We start from the raw sequence: 16541 nt of genomic DNA, 5'->3' as shown, positions 1-16541 counted from the left end.
CTGATTCTGGATCATAAATAAACGGCTGAATCTGACTGTTAGCCATGGTAATGTCACAGCTTCCAAACGCTCTCAACGCAAAAGCCTACTTGTGGAAAAGCGCTTATGATTCTTTAGCTCCGCCCACACGTCACGCCTCCAGTCGGTCGTGTTTTTCCGGGAGACTCCCGAATTTCAGAGCCCCTCCCGAAAATCTCCCGGACCGACCTTTCTCCCGAATTTCTCCCGATTTCCACCCGGACAACAATATTGCTACACCATCAGTCATTGGGCACCGTTTCAGACCAAACAATAATAAGGGGCCGTTCACATATCACTCATAATGGAAGCGACGCAGTGCGAGTTAAAAACGTTTCAACTTTTCAGAATGCCGCAAACGCACCGCGGGTCATGTGAGAAGAACTAACCAATCAGCTTCATCCTTTCCCGTAACAACGTTGAAAGCTTAGCCAAGATGAAGGAACAGCTGATCATAGTTGTATATGGATTGCCATTTTGACATAAATTTAGTAGCACAGCTACTGCAACCAATTTTTAGTGCTGCAAATTCATTTATCCTTTGCTGAAATTTCCGCGTCTTCAGGGAGGGATCACGTCATGGTTGCTTAGCAACGGCAGACTCAGGGGCGCAACTGCCTGAGCGCTTTGGAAAAGAAAGAGAAAGCGGCGCGCCTACCGTTTTTAGGCATAATCTGAACGGACCCTAAATAAATAATTCGAGACCCACCTCGAAGTCAAGCGCGGCAAATTCAGAACAGAAAAAGAAGCAGAAGAAAAAGGGGGAAAGGAAGAAAGAAGAGACATGGCAAATTAAAAGAGAAAATATGCCTGCAAATTCCTAACTGAATGGAAAAAATAATTCACGTTCATCCAGGACAGCTCGAATGGGAAGGGATATGCTACCTGCAAATTTTCTAGATCAGACTTCTCCATTGAACACGGTGGCCGAACGGATTTAATTGTTATTGTACATAATATGTATGTATAAATTATGTACATATAAATGAATTATACTCTTCTTTAAGTTTGTTTGTGTGTGTGATTATATATCAGCCCCCCCCCCCCCCTTTTAATTTCTCCCTAATTCTGAGGTCTCAAGGTTGGCGAGTATGGTACAGACTATCTTTCTCTTATGAATATAATAAAATTAAAGACTTTTTGGAGTTATGAAGGATGCAGTACTACTCTATAGGTACTCAAGATTAACAGGATATTGAGTGAAAACGAGCCTTTCACCCCCCCCCCCCTCCCCTTTAACATAAACCGTACTGTTCACAAATGTAGCCTTTCCCTTTTGCTTTGCACAGCCCAGCCATATGTGTGTATGACAAATAGTAATCTCTCTGAAAGCAAAAAACAATGCATTTAAAGTCTATTTTACTTTAGTACTATTTTAGCTTTCACGAAGCAGATGTGTTGTCTGTTTATATTTATATTGTAGATTTTCACCTCTCCTGTATCTTCTAGCCTCCAGCTCATTGTAAAGTACCTGTTACATGCTCACGTCTCAACACTCACTTCATCTGTAGTCGTGTTATGTGGGTGGCTGGAGTAGAACAAATGCACCTCCCACACCAACTCCATGAACAACACAACAAGTCTCCACATGTTAATTGGTCTTCAATTGATAGTTCAGCCAAAAATTGAAAAATTCTGCGATCATTAGCTCATGTCATTCCAAAACTGTATGACGTAGATTCTTCTTTGAAGAAAATGTTTATTTGACATGAAATGCATACAGTTGAAGTCAATGGTAACCAAAACTGTGTGGTTATCAACCTCTGAAATAACATGAGTAAATAATGACAGAATTTTTGGGTGAACTATTAAAAAAGGTAAAATGACATCATAAAGTTAACATCATATGCCAAGACATTTATCTTCATTTAGTTCGGGATCGTTCTTACTACCGGAATGGTACTTTAAATGTACACATACAGTAAAAAATAAATTAATTAAAAACATAACAACTTAACTAAAACATGATATTTTATAAGTTGTTTACCATTAATTAGGCTATGTTTTCATACCGAATTTCAAGCTATGTAGTTTCTTTCTCCTGCTCAACAGGTTATATGATATAATAGTTTAATGTAATATTATACTGATACTTTAGAGATACTTTAGATAAAGAAGGTCTAGTATCTGCACTAGTCTAATACATGCAGAATTTCACCTGTCTACTCATCCATTTTTTAAACACAAATTTGGTGCAATAATAATTGAACCAACAGTAATATTTGTTTCATTTAACATGACATATTGCAATTTAAAGGGATTTTACAAAATATTACTAGAATATTTATTAAAATATTAATCTCTCTAATTTATTCAGCATTTATCACCAGTAATACTATCGTGTAACCACTAGATGGCTGTTTAGCTCTCTATATAAACATAAACATGACTGTATGTTCTCTGTAGTGGCTGGGAACATTGGATTCCCACATAATAAATTTGGATATATATTTAGGCGTTATTAAATAAATATTTATCAAAGTTTTTGCATTAGTCAAATCTGGACACAAAGAAAGTATTTTGTTGCTCATTCTTGCTTCATGATTAGTCACATGAAACTAATCAGAATCAATCCTGAAATGTTCAGTGTTAAATACCATAAACAGAAACAACTAATTTACAAAAAACAAACGGACAAATTCATATTTAAGTAGCTTTATTGGCACGGTAAAAGAATACACAGAATAGCACTCTGATACCATAGTCTTGAGCACTGTCACATAAAAATGTTTCTTATTATAAAGTTTAACATCAGTGGTGTAAGCAGATCATCAAATTTCAAGGTAAAGCCAAAACAAACCAAATAATGTTAACACCAGCTCGCAATTCAGTATGAACACATGGAAGTTTAGCCTAAGGAACACAGCTTATCGAAGGAACATGCTTTAATTAAGTTCTTATTATTTATTTTATTTATTTTTATACTGTATGTGCATGTTAAAAGTACCATTCCGGTAGTAACTAAATGAAGATAAATGTCTTGGTGTATGATGTGTTTATTGAAGCAATCAGATAAGAGTAAATGGAGAGTCATTTTATTGGCTACAAGACCTGCCTTCCCCTCGTGCTTGCAAAACTGAGTTAGTGAGAGAATTTTGCCAAAATTGTAAGTGCAGAGAAAAAAAGATGGAGCTGTACATATCGGATTATTTCGGGAACTTTTTGCCCTACATATATAAATTTCTCTGAAAAGTGTAAAGACTTTACACACAGCAACATCATTGCAACCAGTGATATGCAACATATCTGTCTGGATATGGTGCAGAAATTACACGCTGCACCTTTTAGACCACTAAAGTTCCTCAATTCTGGTCTTGAGGCCCCACAGAACTGCATGATTTGAATATCTCCTTTATTTAACTCGGGTGTAACAAGATTAGTGTAATTCCTAAATGGCTTTGGAATCCCTTCAGAGAAGTATTAAGAAACATTCACCATGCATGATGAAAACAAAACATTCATTATTAAAAGATCCAGGACCTGTGAACGTTACAAAAGTAATCAAATCCTTATGAGTAATAAAATGTGACATAGTGAGTGATTACATCACAGGCTCAGTTCTTCTTCTCCTTTCATGCTGGCCTCTGTCCTGTGTAAAACAGACACGTTTGAATATAATACGCAGTGCTAAAAACAAATGTAAAGACTTAAAATGAACCTTGGCCTAAAGTGAGTGTGAAAGCAGTTGCTTTTGTACAGAAGTAAGATGTGGCAATGAAAAAAATGGCACAATTTTTGATAAGAAATATATGTAGAAAGAGTTAAATTATCATTCATGACTCCTTAACTCAGTCCATTATTCTGGCAAAATAAAAACCCTCAAGGTAATACATACAAACACATACCCTGCTTTCCGTAATGTGGCCTGGATTTTCCTCCGTCGCTCTTCATTGATGGGATAGAAACAAAAAATCACCAAACTGATGAGCAGCAGGCAGATTGGCACCGGAGCGAAGAGCACTCGCAGCGAGTATATGACCTCTGGATTGTGTTTACAAGCACCAGGCTTGTATCCTGCAAAGCTGAAGAGATAAGGATAACACTAAACAAAAACATTGAAAAATCTATTGGAAACCATTGGTTTTGGGTGATTCAAAATCTGAATGGAGAAAGCTCTTACTGTAGCACCAAAGTAGAGACTCCAACAGACATGCCTCCTCCAAATTTGTTGAAGAAAACGTAGCAGGAGTAGAACAATGGTTCTAGATCCTGGCATGATGGGTTCTTGACTTTGAAGTCGTCCACTACATCGGGCAACATTGACCTACAATAAATAAATAACCTCGTTATATATAGCAGTTTTACTATATTAAAGTTAATATGGTTGTAATGATAATAACATACATGATGATAATTGTGCGGGTTGTGTGTCGTGAGGTGAGGGCATTAAGAATGAAAAAGAGATATTTTTTTAAGAGTTGCCTTACCAAGGGAGTAGATAGAGGGCTGCCAGACTTGTGCCAGATAACATGGACATAATAATGAAGACGGGTAAATTACTTTTCACTAGAGAAATCACAATTAGAGCTGGGATATATACCTGCAGAGAATGAAAAAAGATGATGAAAAGTGGTAACAAATATAACTTGTGGTGGATTTCATATATATTTGGAGTGCTTATTAATCAGTATTTAATTATAAAACATAATGGATTGAATAAAGTTGTGATTTAGCATATACTCTTAATAGTCACTAAAATTAACGATGCTATTAGAATCGTTTAAATGTCCTGAAAAAAATCTAAATGTAATTTTTGCCATATTGCTCAGCCCTATTTTATGTAAATCTTTTAATATTTCACTTGTTTTTCTACAATTTGACTGATCAGAATCATCTTTACCTAAGTGGACGTTTGGGCCGTCGGCGAGAGTGAGCGCTCTGATTGGATGTTCCATTAAGTGAACGAGTCAGTGCCGAGAATTAAAGCAAAAGTGATAAAAACAAGCATGTGAATGAAGACGGTACAGACAGAACGCTGTTTGTGATCTTTCCCAAAGATTTTAATTATGTTTTCATAACAACAAGTTATTAACGTTACTGATATTCAAAAATCTAAGCAAGCGCTGCTTTGTTTACATAATGTATATCTGCATTTATCTCTGTTTCTCCTTTTGAATGATGAATATATACTATTAATAGCTGCTGATATGAACAGCTCATTCCTCTCACGCATGCGCAGAACGCACGTGTTATTTTGCCGTCGGCTGCAGTATGTGCGGTGTGTTCCAGCGCAGCTTTTTGGTCTGATGCTGCCGACGAGAGGCAACAACACCGTCGGCAGCTAGTTCTATGAAGTCGACTTGGTCAACAACCAATAACAAAGAGTAGTACTCACTGATAGGCCGATGAATATGGTGGTCTTTTTGCCTTTTTTGACCAGTAGTGTCTGCCACATTGGGATGGATATTGTAGCTGATGTCTGCACAAGAGCAGAAAGAAATAAAATACCATGAAAAACATACCATGCTACATAATTAAACATTAATCATTAAACCTGTCTGACTACTGTATCATTTTAGAAGTAATTTGTACGATAAATCGAGAGGCATTTCAAAAACAAGTTAATACAGTGATTTAATTCAATATACATTTTATAATTTATTTTGCATGATTTAATTTCATTCATGTTGTAACATCTTAATTAATAGGTCAATTAAATATATTTATTAAGTATTTCTTTTTTTCATTTCTTTACAGGTCAGATTTTGCTAACTAGCTAATTTTAGTATTTTATGTAATAACACAATAATAATACTTTCATATAATAAATAAATAATACATTTGAAATAATCAATCCCTCACCAATAGTACGAGCACAAGATGCTGGAAATATGCTCCCATATTCGCTGCATGAGTACAGAAGAGGGCAAAATTCCCCTGAGCCATCTGAAACAAATAATCTTAAAATTATGATTCCTGTCATACTTAATAATATCCATTTGTTGTTTCTATAACTCTGGCTATCAAAACCATAATAAGTAACAGACAGGGCACTTCTGGTATTTTGATATCAACCCCAAGCACTTCAAAATTCATTCATAATTTAAACAGAAAAACGTCTGACCTGGAAGGCAAGTGAAGCAAATAGGAAGCCAAATACAAGCCACACATATGGAGTGTGTCTCACCACCATCTTCATTCCAGTTAGATAGGGGATATTTATGCTGTCCAGTTTACTTAGAGGGGCTAAAATGAAATGTAGACACATGCAAGTCATTATATCAGTCATTGCAACAGCACACTAGCATGTGTGATACAGCTATCAAAAACACTGGCATGTAAATAGTCAAATAAAATCCAGTATAAGCAGTCTTAAAGTTTTGCTGTCCATCCTCAACCTAACCACAGGCTCTTGACCACAACCAACATAACAGAAACATCTGTAAGTCCTAACATAATAAAACATATACTAACTTATGTCTCCCCATGCTAATCATGGCTAATCATGATGTGGTAGTCTTAGTGAAGGCTGAAAGAACATATGGTAAAACACAGCTTAGGCTATCTGATAGTTTAACTCATGTTAACTCATTTGGACCTACCCAACTGCTCCTTAACTCCAAGAAAAAGCACGAGGCAGCACAGGAAGTACAGCATTCCTATTACTAATGCTCCAGTCAAATAGGCTCTTCTCTGTAGAAATTCAAAGACAAATGGCACTACCATAAAAAATGTTGGGGTCAGAATTTTTTTTTTACATTTTTTAAAGTTAATATTTGTATTTGGCAAGGATGCATTCAATCAAACAAAACTGAGAGCAGAGACATTTTAAATGTTACAAGAGCAACATTTAGCGTTTGCTCTCTGAAGTATAAACTTTTATTTTGAATAAAACCTTTGTCATCTTCATTGGATAAACCATGACACACCAACCTTTTGAACCTTTTGTAATGGATATTCAGACACTTTGCAACATCAAAAACTTATGGAATGAGAAAACTGGGAGAACAACATTGATCTTAAAAAAATAAAAAATAAAATAATAATAATAATAATAATAATTCCTTACATTTTTATATAGCGCTTTTCTATGCACTCAAAGTGCTTTACAATGTCAGGGGGTATCTCCTCATCCACCACCAGTGTGCAGCATCCACGTGGATGATGCGACGGCAGCCATAGTGCGCCAGAATGCCCACCACACACCAGCTTACTGATGGAGAGGAGACAGAGTGATGAAGCCAATCAGCAGATATGGGGATTGTTAGGAGGCCATGATGGTCAGAGGCCAATGGGCGAATCTGGCCAGGATGCAGAGGCCACACCTCTACTCTACTGGGATTTTTAATGACCACAGAAAATCAGGACCTTGGTTTAACGTCTCATCCGAAGGACGGGGCTTGTTGACAGTATAGTGTCCCCATCACTACACTGAGGTGCTAGGACCCACACAGATCACAGAGTGAGCACCCCCTGCTGGCCTCACTAGCACCTCTTCCAGCAGCAACCTAGTTTTCCCAGGAGGTCTCCCATCCAGGTAATGACCAGGCTCAGCCCTGCTTAGCTTCAGTGGGCAACTGGTCTTGGGCTCCAGGGTGATATGGCTGCCAGCCTAGGTATTTAGACTAGGTATTTAGTCTAAAATACCTAGTCTAATGAATAGAATTTCTGTTTCTGTAAGTATAACAGATTATACTTGGCTGCTGTGTTAAAGGGTTAGTTCACCCAGATAGCAAAATTATGTAATTAATAACTTACCCTCATGTTGTTTCAAACCCGTAAGACCTCCGTTTATCTTTGGAACACAGATTAAGATATTTTAGATTTAGTCCGAGAGCTCTCAGTCCCTCCATTGAAGCTGTGTGTACGGTCTACTGTCCATGTCCAGAAAGGTAAGAAAAACACCATCAAAGTAGTCCATGTGACATCAGAGGGTCCGTTAGAGTTTTTGAAGCATCGAAAATACATTTTGGTCCAAAAAATAGCAAAAACGATTTTATTCAGCATTGTCTTCTCTTCCGTGTCTGTTGTGTGAGAGAGTTCAAAACAAAGCAGTCTGGATATCCGGTTCACAAACTAATCATTCAGTTCACCAAATCGAACTAAATCATTTTAAACGGTTTTCATCTCTAATACGCATTAATCCACAAATAACTTAAGCTGTTAACTTTTTTTTTAATGTGGCTCCCTCTGAGTTCAAACAAACCAATATGCCGGAGTAATTCATCTACTCAACCAGTACACTGACTGAACTGCTGTCAAGAGAGAACTGAAGATGAACACTGAGCCGAGCCAGATAAGAAGAATCGAGGAGCTGATGATACTGCGCATGTGTGATTCAGAGTGAAGCAGACCGACACAACAGAGCGTCTGAACCAAACTGATTATTTTGGTGATTGATTCTGAACTGATTCTGTGCTGGTGTTATGAGGGCGGGTAAACCGAAGGCTTGAATCAAGGGCAATCATCGCCAATGACGCCATTATGTCGAGCGAAAAAAGAACCGGTGAACCGTTTTCTTCAACCGGTTTATTGAATAGAACTGTCCGAAAGAACTACTGGTGATCCGAAAACCGATGCAACCGGTTCTTGACTTGTGAACGAATCATTGTCTGGCTCGGCTCAGTGTTCATCTTCAGTTCTCTCTTCACAGCAGTTCAGTCAGTGTACTGTTTGAGTGCATGCATTAGTCCGGGATTGTGGTTTGTTTGAACTCAGAGGGAGTGTCAGCCACATTAAAAAGGTTAACAGCTTAAGTCATTTGTGGATTAATGCGTATTAGAGGTGCAAACCGTTTAAAACGATTCAGTTCGATTTGGTGAACTGAATGATTAGTTTGTGAACCGGATATCCAGCTGCTTTGATTTGAACTTTCTCTCACAACAGACACGGAAGAGAAGACAATGATGAATTAAGTCGTAGTTTTTGCTATTTTTGGACCAAAATGTATTTTCGATGCTTCAAAAAATTCTAACCGACCCTCTGATGTCACATGGACTACTTTGATGATGTTTTTCTTATCTTTCTGGACATGGGCAGTATACCGTACACACAGCTTCAATGGAGGGACTGAGAGCTCTCTGACTAAATCTAAAATATCTTAAACTGTGTTCCGAAGATAAACGGAGGTCTTACGGGTTTGAAACAACATGAGGGTAAGTTATTAATTACATAATTTTGCTATTTGGGTGAACTAACCTTTTAAGACACAGTATATGGTTTCTAATGTCATATTTAGAGTATGATATTTATGATATTTAAATCTGGAGGTACTACATTCTCTGGTACAACAGTTCCAGAAAAAGGGCCTACATATGCTCAAAACAAGGAAGTATATATTATCCTCTTCCCATGACTAAATTATGAATTTAGGAAAAAGTTGCCTTGATAGTTCACAGTAAATTTGTGTGGCCATTTCAGAATCAACAACTAATAACAAATTCCACGATCCATATGTGCTTGACACAATGGTAAAAGGATGTTCTCTGTGCCTCACTGTATTTTGTAGAGTGTCAGATATGTCATCCAGTGAGTCTGTGTGGTTCCCAGAAGACCCTTCCGTGCCATTCAGTAAACTGCAGACTTGTGTCCTCTTGGCATGGTGCACCCCAACTATCTGACCCTGAATGGCAGCTCCCGCCAGGGTAGCGAACACTTCCATGCCCATTCCTGTATCGTGAGAGAGAACAAAGTTCATGAAATGTGTCTTTCATATAGGAAACAGATCTCAGTTAAGGTCATGTCCTATATATCCAAGTTTCTGTTCTCTATTTCCAATGTTTCCTTTTCCTACTTACAAATAATAACAAAAAGAATGACGAGAGGAAGTATGATCTATTTAGCTACATCTCAATCCTCAATCTCAGGCACCTGAACTGCTTTTTTCTTCGCACAAATGAGGGTAACAGTCATGCCAGAATGTGCACTGAATATACAGCGGCCGGCAGCCTCCTTAAAAGAAGGGCATTTCAAGACATTTCAGAAGATGCAGGTTTCATGGCCTCTGCATCTTTGGCGCTACAGCTGGGCCTGCTGTGTATGTGGCCCCTTCATTACTGGCTGAAACCATTAGTTCCGCCACACACCTGGCGTCTTGTTTGCCTTTGTGCCAAGGTTGACCAGGCTTGTGTGTCAGCACTGGCTCCTTGGAAAGACTCTCAGTGGATAGAACGGAGCATGCCCCCGGGAATGGTCTGCAAAAGGAAGGTGGTCTCGACAGATTATTCCAATTTAGGCTGGGGAGTGCTGTGCTATGGCAAACCGGCTTTCGGCCTCAAGTGTCAGGAAATGCATGTGGTATGTTTGGGACTTTGCACCTTCCTGCCAGAACTGAAGCGACACCAAGTCCTGGTCAGATCTAACAGCATGATGCTAGTGTCTAGGGCTGGGCGATATATCTAATGATATGAGCATCTAGTCAGTAAATCTGGTTCTGTGATTACCACTAAATCGCCATCACCTGCTTTCAAATGGGTGGCATTTAATAGACAGAGCTGTAGATCATTGACAAGCTAAGCAATATTGCGTTCATTATCTCCTTTGATGAATATGCAATATGAACGTGATATTGCGTAGCTTGTCAGTGATCTCCAGGGTGAACTCTCCTTGAAGCGTTTCTTATTTCTAGTAGAGCACTTCTTGGAATGTGCTCAGATGATCTTGCATTCGATGAGAGTGTTGCATGTGCACGGACAAGTTAAACCAAGGAGCAGATATGCTGTCCCCTCAGACAAGTGGATGCTACACCCACAGATGGTTCAAAAATCTGAGTGATCTTTGGCAAGGCAGAGGTCAAACTCTTCGCCTCAAAAGACAACTTTCATTCCCCAAATTATTTTTCAAAGGACACAGACGTCTTGGACCACAACTGATCCAACCTCCTCCTTTACGCTCTTCCCCCAATCGCCCTGAATATCGGATTTGGATCGGTCTAGTTAGATCGAAATCTGGATCCGGCAGAAATGCCAGTATCAGGGCGACATACAGATCCTGAGTATCAGATAGGCGTACTCCTAGGCCCCACCGATTCCGTTCAGGAGAAAAAAGGCTTTGTCCTATAGCCTCTTTAGCAAGACAGAGTACTCGTTACCCCCATATCTCAGGGAACCAAGGTTGCGTTAGTAACTGTGAACATTATGTCAAGATCACAATAAAATTAAGTCGTGATAACAAGAAAACTAATTTTGTTATCTCAATATCACAAGAAAATAAAGTTAACTTGATAACTTTTGTCATGTTGAAACAACTCTTTAATTAATCAAGTCGGGATTACGTGAAAACAAGAAAGAAAACTAATAATCCATGGCCTCTGAGGACTTCCGTAGAATTCCTATTAATTTTCATTCAACTTCCTTATGAAAATTTGAATGTTGATTCTTCCATTTCAATTCAAATTCAATTCAAATTCAGGACTATATAAGGTACTCACCTATTCAGTTATGAATGGCACATATGAATGGTGTTTGTTACTTATACACAAACTATCATTTGAGTTTAGAATGTTATGAGATTTTGGTTTGCTCTTAGATTGGTGAATGCTAGAAAAATTTTTTAGAAGATCTGACTGTAACAGTAAAGATTGTGAAGGCTGTAAGCAATGAAGAAGTTTCAAAGTTTAAAGTTTTCTGCTCCCCTCCTCTTAGGACGTATGTCTGCTTCACATAAAAATTATATACTCTATTTTAAGGTGCTCCTGACAATGAGTTCAATAAAGTTCATTAACAGATTTATAATTCATTTAATCGTTTAGCAGATATTGGCTATAAATGTTTTTATGTGACCCATAATATCTATTTGGCTTATATCTTGTGAATGTACATAAACAACAGTATATTAGGATGTAACATGCCAAATCTCATGAATTTCTGATGATATGGGACTCTTAGATCAGTAGATCAGTCATTTATTTGTGACAGAATAAAGGCTATAATACTAATGTTGTACACTAGAGAGTCAAAGGGCAAGAAGTCCTTTTACAAGAAATTGCATTGCCAATGGCTGAATATTTCCTGATTTCCATTTTGAAGTCAGTTATCTCTTTTGGAACTAACGTGTTTCTGTAAGATGTTTCACTGTTGTATGTCAACCCTAACATACAATACAATACAATACAATACAATACAATACAATACAATATAATATAATATAATATAATATAATAATATTGAAGATTTAAGATAGATATGTTTAGAAAGATATATTGCAATTCTATGAACTTGCCCCAAACTAAACATCTGTTATTGGTGCTTTGACTATAATGATTCTTACTGTAACCAGTGGCTGAGTCTCGATCCTTCTCATTCCCTCCCAGAAACATGTTTAGGGAAGAATATGGCACATGGTAGCACTGAATGAGTCAGAGAGAGAATGAAATGTTTTGGAGTGAGTTATGAATCATAACACATTACATAAGCAAATACAGCTGTTTAAAAACTCCTGTGGTCAGTACTATATTTAGCATGAGTACTTCACAAGAAAGAGGTGGAAACTGTGTCACTGTATATTTGTTTGAAATTCAAAACTAATTTACATGTAGTCTTCCCCTCATGCAGGAAGTGTCCTTAATCTGCTGAACATCCTTGTGTAAAACAACAGCAAACTATAGGCAGATAATAGTGGGCTTACACTCATGAAGGTGTCAAACAGACAGCACCATGTGAAGTACCAGCCGAAACTGAAGGCAGGGGACATGGTGTCCTGTGGGGTATACCAGAGCATAACGTATGATAGGACCCCAAGTGGCATTGTGAACACAATCCTACGTAAAGAGCATGGATAAGCAGAGTGGCACATGAAAAACATTCGGCATATAAAAAATGTCTATGAAAGTGTACAACATCCATTTATATGCTTATACAACATTTGTAAAAACATTTAAGCAACCTGTGGTCCTGCTGTGAAATATTTCAGTGAGATTGGAGGATGTGTTTCACAGCCAGTCTGACATTAACCAATGCACTCACCAAGGAATAAGTTTGCCAATTCTGGTCCGGCCACTCTTACTCACAGCATATCCAATCAGAGGATCCGAAATGGCATCCCAAGCTCGACCAAGGAAGAGAATGATGGATGCAGAAAAACCTCCCATCTATAGCAATCATAAAGATATATATATAATGCAGTATAGCACAATGTTCTAACATGCTGTAAAAGTATAATAATATATGCATTTCCTCAAGATCTTTCATATTCCCTTTAAGATACTTCCTGTGCTAATAGTTCAGAGTTCTGTTGACCATGGCATGCAAACATGACATGCAAAGTGAGGAAGTGTTGAGGATAGAGCATCATGCATTTTATAAATACTCAGTTGTTGTACATTTTGATAAGCCCCAGATGACACAGTGGTTATCTCTTACAAAAACCCTCGAAACTTTTCATTCACCAGCCTAGATCTTTAACCATGCGGGATAAACAGAAGGACATTTGAAACCAATGGACAAGAGAAATAAGAAAAAAAAAACATATCAGTACATTATAAAAAAATTATAATTTTTTTATTGTCTTATAGGTTTTTATTATTATTATTATTTTTTACATTTCAATGGAAAGTGAAGCTCAGTTAAGTGTTAGAGCAGGTCAGATTATATTCATCTTTAAGGAAATCACACAATATAATGTTGCACATTTACACAATTGTGTGTAAACAGGCCACTATGAAACTGAATTTATACAGAGGACATATGGTACACTATATGGTATTCATTACTGATAAAAACCTAAAAAACACATATTTTATTAATATATACACACCTTCACAACATCCAGTAAAAATATCTGCATGAAAAAGCCCTTAGTGGTTCCAGTCATTTGATAAGGCATTCCTCCAATGGCATAGCAGAGTTTTCTGGATAAAGGGATGCCGGGAGTTTTCTGCATCAGATCAACATGTATGCCTCATGTGAATTATTTTGTGAATAGTGTTATTTCAACATGAAAAATGATGAATTTTAATAAAGCACGTCTCTTGAAATGAAAAATATGAATATTTACACTGCTGTTCAATAGTTTGGGATCAGCAAGATTTTTATGTATTTTAAAGAAGTCCCTTCTGTTCATCGTGGTTGCATTTATTTGACCAAAAATACAGAAATACTGTAAAATAGCATTACCATTTAAAATAAAAGTTTTGTATTGTAATGTACTTTAAAATATAATTTATTTCTGTGAATTTTCCAATCTTCATTTTCACATGATCCTACAGAAATCATTAGGCTATAATATGCTGATTTATTATCAATATTATAAACAGTCGTGTTGCTTAATATTTTTTGGAACCTGTGATATTTTTTTCAGGATTATTTGATCAATAAAGTTAAAAAGAATAGTGTTTGATTAAAATATAAATATTTATCTAAATACCACAAAATTGATGCGCGGGTCGGGGTTTTTTCCAACCCGCGGGTCCCGCTTTAATGAAATTATTTGTCCCGCACCAGCCCGCCCCGCAAATAAAGTACAATTTCTTGACCAGCCCCGACCCGCTCCGAGCATCGGGACACACGGAAGTTACGTTGCTGCGTATTGTAACCTTATCAGATAGGCTATGGGTAATTGTACTATGAGGGTTCGTTCGTGAGCAAATCTTTTAGGTGAACGAATCGTACTCGTTTACTTAATCCACTGACCACAGACAGTAAAAGGCATTTTACTGTCTATTTAAAAGACTCATTTCTCTTTCAATGAAGTTCCTCACACAGCAGTGCGCGAGCGCGAGCGCAGCTTGTGAACACAGCTCTGTGAACTGTTTCATCCTATCAAAGAGTTACTCAAGATGTGACGGAGCATGTGACTTGTTGAATGTAAGGAACGAATACGATGTTGTCGTAGGTGAAAGTTTAATGAACTGATACATCTTGTTCGTGGAAAAATGAGAGTATACAGGCTCAGTCGGCCAAGCATGTAAATCTGGATCAGCAATGAGCAGATACAAAGCGCAGTTATTGGTGCACATACGCTTGTTTTCATATTTGGAATACAGAACATAACTCCACGTTTAATCCCCGTTAAAACGTCGTGCTTTGTTAATCGGAACAAATCACTATTTATTTAATGCGATCGTGCACACACTTAATTTCTTAACCCGCCCCAACCCGACCCGCGGGTTATATATATATATATATATATATATATATATATATATATATATACTCTTGCCAATATTGATATCCGATCAGCATATTATAATTGATTTCTGAAGGATCATGTGAAACTGAAGACTGGAGTAATGACGCTGAAAATTCAGCTTTGATAAATAAATAATATTTTAAAGTATGTTAAAATAGAAAACAATTGTTTTGAATTGCAATAATATTCCACAGTTTTACATAGCCTATTTGTTTTCTGTATTTCAGATCAAATAAATGCAGCCTTGATGAGCAAAAAAATACTTATTTATTGAAGGAAAACTTACTGATCCCAAACTTTTGAACTGCATGCATATTTGATATATTTAAAAGTCACCAGCAAAAAAAAGCATATCTCATTGTTCAACTCTTTTTAGAGGTGTTCCTACATCTTTTACAGTTTCTCGATGCCTAAGCGCTTTAAGTTAGGCTACTATTACTTGCACCATCAAACAAACACTCTGTTGTTTACAAAGAATAAAAATGTTATATCATACCGACTGAGTGTCATCGTTTTCCGTCACACATGCTATGTTCTCATCGGTGCGACGGTCCAGTATATTCCCGTTGTTGATCGCCATCGTTGTCATCGGGGAAAAGCATCGACAGTTTTTCTGTGTCTTTACTTTTTGACAAGTAGGCGTGGCTGGCTTTAGCATTGGCAAAGTTTCGCGGTAGAAATATGATATGTACCGAATAAAAGACTTCAATGAAGATTAAGAATGAAAGAAAGAAAGAAAGAAAGAAAGAAAGGTCCTGAGGTCTGTACAATTATTTTTTATTGCAACCAGAAAGCAAGCAAGTTCATATTAAGTAGCCTAAATGTGCGCATCAATTTATAAATAATACAATTGGGCATTCACCAAGATGCATGAATGACAATGCTACATTACAAGTTACAAATTACACTCGTGGTATCAAATGAGTAGCTATAATACTTACAGTCCGGGTATCTCCATATAATCAAACTAATAGTCAAAGTATCATCTGTATTTCAGTCAAAGTGTCTGTTTTTCTTCTGCTTTATTTCAGATGATATGTCTAACAGTAGTATAGAGATCTGTCCAGAAGCTGAAGAGAGTGTTTTTCTGTTTGACTTGCAGGGGCACTGCAATGGTTTCTGTGCCCCCTGAACAGTATATTGATTGAAGCCCCCCTCAGTGTTCTAAAGGGGTGACCCCTTCAGTACAAATTTTATGTTAGGACCCCTCTCTGTCCAGGCCCTTGCAGTGCGGGGAAGGTTATAATTCCAAGGTTATGGTTAATATGGAAGGTTATGGTTTATATGTTAAGCCTTGGAGTCGCTTTGGATAAAAGCGTCTGCTAAATGAATAAATGTGAATGTAAACTCTGGATCCAAGTTGGATTTCATTTATTTCATCCATATTAAATTATTTGGAGTGATTATCAAGTAATTAATCAGTATTTAAGCTCTTGTTTTAGCTGATTGAATAAAGT

General features: G+C 37.3%; 1 protein-coding gene across 1 annotated transcript; it reads right to left on the bottom strand.

Moving 5' to 3' along the window:
* Positions 1-2674: 2674 nt before the first annotated feature.
* Positions 2675-15711, bottom strand: LOC113071080 (sodium-dependent lysophosphatidylcholine symporter 1-like). The gene is made up of 14 exons (XM_026244450.1): positions 15581-15711; positions 13711-13830; positions 12921-13045; positions 12583-12715; positions 12226-12304; positions 9455-9627; positions 6561-6651; positions 6083-6204; positions 5821-5904; positions 5354-5437; positions 4446-4558; positions 4139-4282; positions 3864-4040; positions 2675-3607 (listed from the first exon to the last, which is right to left on the bottom strand). Exons 1-14 carry the CDS (start codon positions 15671-15673, stop codon positions 3565-3567), a joined length of 1581 nt encoding a protein of 526 aa, XP_026100235.1. The 5' UTR covers positions 15674-15711; the 3' UTR covers positions 2675-3564.
* Positions 15712-16541: the final 830 nt, after the last annotated feature.

Source organism: Carassius auratus, unplaced genomic scaffold (assembly GCF_003368295.1).
Source record: "Carassius auratus strain Wakin unplaced genomic scaffold, ASM336829v1 scaf_tig00005886, whole genome shotgun sequence".
Lineage (NCBI taxonomy): Eukaryota > Metazoa > Chordata > Actinopteri > Cypriniformes > Cyprinidae > Carassius > Carassius auratus.
Note: the sequence above shows the minus strand (reverse complement) of the source record. Positions and strands in the feature narration are given on the sequence as shown.

Bases quoted from the DNA above. Each gene is read 5' to 3' on its own strand.
- LOC113071080 (XM_026244450.1), bottom strand. From the start codon at position 15,673: ATGACAACGATGGCGATCAACAACGGGAATATACTGGACCGTCGCACC. The intron at 5,905-6,082 runs GTCAGACGTTTT...TATTTGTTTCAG, and splicing joins TTGCTTCACTTGCCTTCCAG to ATGGCTCAGGGGAATTTTGC. The intron at 4,041-4,138 runs GTAAGAGCTTTC...TTATCTCTTCAG, and splicing joins GTCTCTACTTTGGTGCTACA to CTTTGCAGGATACAAGCCTG.